Source organism: Formica exsecta, unplaced genomic scaffold, assembly GCF_003651465.1.
Source record: "Formica exsecta isolate Colony F162 unplaced genomic scaffold, ASM365146v1 scaffold391, whole genome shotgun sequence".
Classification (NCBI taxonomy): domain Eukaryota; kingdom Metazoa; phylum Arthropoda; class Insecta; order Hymenoptera; family Formicidae; genus Formica; species Formica exsecta.
Genome location: NW_021851147.1, coordinates 277,493 through 280,612, shown reverse-complemented (window position 1 = coordinate 280,612; position 3,120 = coordinate 277,493). Strand labels below are relative to the sequence as shown.

The 3,120-nt window shown below is 33.3% G+C and overlaps 1 protein-coding gene across 1 annotated transcript; it reads left to right on the top strand.

Moving 5' to 3' along the window:
• The first annotated feature begins 38 nt into the window (after positions 1-38).
• On the top strand, positions 39-961 carry LOC115239606 (vam6/Vps39-like protein). Its single transcript, XM_029814206.1, has 2 exons — positions 39-365; positions 469-961. Exons 1-2 carry the CDS (start codon positions 85-87, stop codon positions 530-532), a joined length of 345 nt encoding a protein of 114 aa, XP_029670066.1. The 5' UTR covers positions 39-84; the 3' UTR covers positions 533-961.
• Positions 962-3,120: the final 2,159 nt, after the last annotated feature.

Here is a 3,120-nt window from a genome sequence, read left to right as displayed (position 1 = left end):
TAATTATATAATTATATGTTATATTTTTTCCTTTGTCAAGGTTGTAATCCAGAAATTCAAAGAACGGCACAACCAGATTTAGAGATGGCCCTTCAACTATTAGAGGAACATGCCTCAAAAATAAATCCTATGAAAGCCCTGAAAGTTTTACCGGATTCTGTACCTATCGGTAGAATAAAACATTTCTTGGAAGTTGGTTTGCAAAATAATTTGAATGCAAGGCGAAGAACACAGGTTCTCAAAGGGCTGCTTTACGCGGAACATTTACAAGTACAGGAACAACGAATGCATTATGAGTCACAGAGCGTCCTCATGACAGAGTTTAATATATGTCCAGTTTGTAAAAAACGCTTTGGCAACCAAAGGTGTGTAAATATTATAGATTTTATAATTCAAAGTATAAAACCTATCAAATTATATTTGTTACAAATTATATTTATACGATATTAATTAGTTCTGTTTTCTTAGTGCTTTCGCGAGGTATCCTAATGGTGATATAGTACATTATTCTTGTCAAGATCGCAAAGGATAAAAAATAGCAGAGCTACGCAACATTATATAATCACAGTTATATATCTAAGATCGTAAATATTTAATGTATGTTCTTTTTATATAGGTTTCATATATGAATATAAAATTTCGATATATATATATTATATATAAAACTCATAGATTATTCCTATTAGAAAAAAGAACTACTTATTAATTATTATCATTAAGGCTATTTCTCGTAATAAATCTAAATTTCAATAAATCAATCAATTTTATTATAATTTCTAATAAATCAATTAATTTCTATCTTTCTTTGCGCTTTTTATATTGCATACTATAAAAGAGATAAATATAAAAATAAATATTGTAAAAAATGTAAAAGCAAAGTATTCTGTTTCTTCGTGCTTTTACAAGACACTTTGCAGCAAAGTAATTGTAAAATAAATAAAATTTTGAGAAGATACATAGTATCTCTTGTATGAGTTATTCTTTGTATAATTGCACTATATTTTTCTTTCTGTGCACTCAAAATAAAATAAGTATATATCTAAATATTGAAGGGATAGAGAGAAAAGAAAGAGATAAATGATACATAAAAAACGGTGCAGCTACAAAAAACAAATCTATTGATGCTGAAGCTATGTGATTGGCTACGTAATCGCGCGCGTGATATTCGAAATTGAAACTTTCGAAATCAGAACATGGCCTTTTCGCCCAAGTACCGCGGACTTTTTTCGCTCACGATATGCGATAACAATAAGCGGAATGTGTGGCATGCATCTGTGTATTATAACGAGAAAAAACTTACATTATAAGAATAACACGGATGATAGGGCGTGCCCGCGGTCCAGAATACGAGTAAGCAGGATTGATGATGTCATGAGCGACGTCTTGTATTCCTACGCCTGGGGAATAAGATAAAGCGGGTACAGTACAGATGAAAATAGTGATATTATGTCATATCTCTTTTTATCAAAAATAATTCATATTTTATTCATATATGCTATACGAAGGAATTATAATATTGTTACAGTAACTCGATGATAGATTGTTTTATCTCAAAATTTGCCATGAGTACAAAATTAAAAGTATACATTATCAATTTTAATTTTGCATTATTAATTTTAATTTATTAATTTTACAATGAATATTATATCCGATATAAAGAAAAAATTTGATTTTAGCATCGACATACATATTGCACACGATATGTAAATCATGACAGAAAACGAACTTTTCGTAACCGCGATTTGAGAGGCTATTTATCATCGGAATATTTCTTAAAATATTTCGTAAAATAAAATACATATTCATCCGCATTTATTGCTAGTCGAAGAAAAAGCTCTCTCCTCGCACAATTTTTCACAGAATCGGATCGATATTTGTTCTACACAAAATGTACGAAACCATATTTCAAACTCACGTATTTTTTTTGATCAGAAAATATAATACGTAGGAGATCCGAGATTTCGAGAAACCAATTATTCGGTAACATTCCGAAGGAGAGAGACCGGTCGGAAGTAAAATCGTCGCTGGCGCGCCGTCCTCGTCTCGCTTTTTCCAACTTTCCGCGTCGATTCTGCGCAGGCGCAGTGCGCCGACGCCGCAACCTCCGAGCCTGTCGCACAAAAGGGACTAGCTGCGGCGGCGTAGGTGAGCGCCGCGTACACTCAGTCGGTTGCGCGCCGGTCGAGTGTGTGGACGGGTGGCTCGGTGTCGGATCGTTATTTGGTGGGTTTTTCTTTTGTGTACACCGGGCGAGAGAGAGAGAGAGAGAGAGACTTTTCGCGTACTAAAACATTCATTATCGTAGTTAATGCTCTCGACTGCTCTCCTAGTTTTCCTCGCGGAACAGAACTCCTTCTTCGACACAAAACTTTTTCTTCTGGTATTATTTCTGCTCTATCTTCTTATTCTCCAGCATCTTCTTCTCTTCCTCCTTTTCTTTCTCTTAGAGCAACGCAGCTTCTTGTCGCCTCCTCTCACTCGCAATCTTTTCTTCTCTCTCTATTTTGCTGCTCTTAGTCTTCTTCATCTCGCTTCTTCGCCTCTCTCGTAAGCTGGTTCATTCTTCTTCCTTTATTCTCTCACTAGTTCTCTCTTTCTCCCATCTCCCCCCTTTTCTGTTTCTTTATTCTTCTTGCCGGTTAATCAAACCGGTAGATCTACCTTCCCATCTCTCCTCTTTCGTCATCGAGATCTATGAAGCGGCGTAAAATCGCACTCATCATTCTAAGTTCGTAAAGTTTTGCTCTTGAAATCGAATCTGATTTTGAAAAGGTCGAGCTTTAAACAGTATTTATGTTATACAAAGTTTGAAAGTGAAATTATGCACAAAGAATTCAATTCCAAAAAAAGGAGCAGAATCAAAAATGAATAAAATGCAGTATTTATTTAATGTTTTAATTTAGTAAACAGTGCTTGCTTTAAAACTTGCTTTTTTCATGCAAAATTTAATATAATTATCTTTTAATTCTTTTTTAACTTACATTTCTATTCTTTGAGAATCTCTTTATTTTCTCTTTATTTAGTTTCTTTAATTTTTTAAATTTTTACTTATTATTAATTTTGTGTGTAAAAAGAATTTTAATTCTTTATCTGTTTCATATATTAAAAAAGCATATTTCT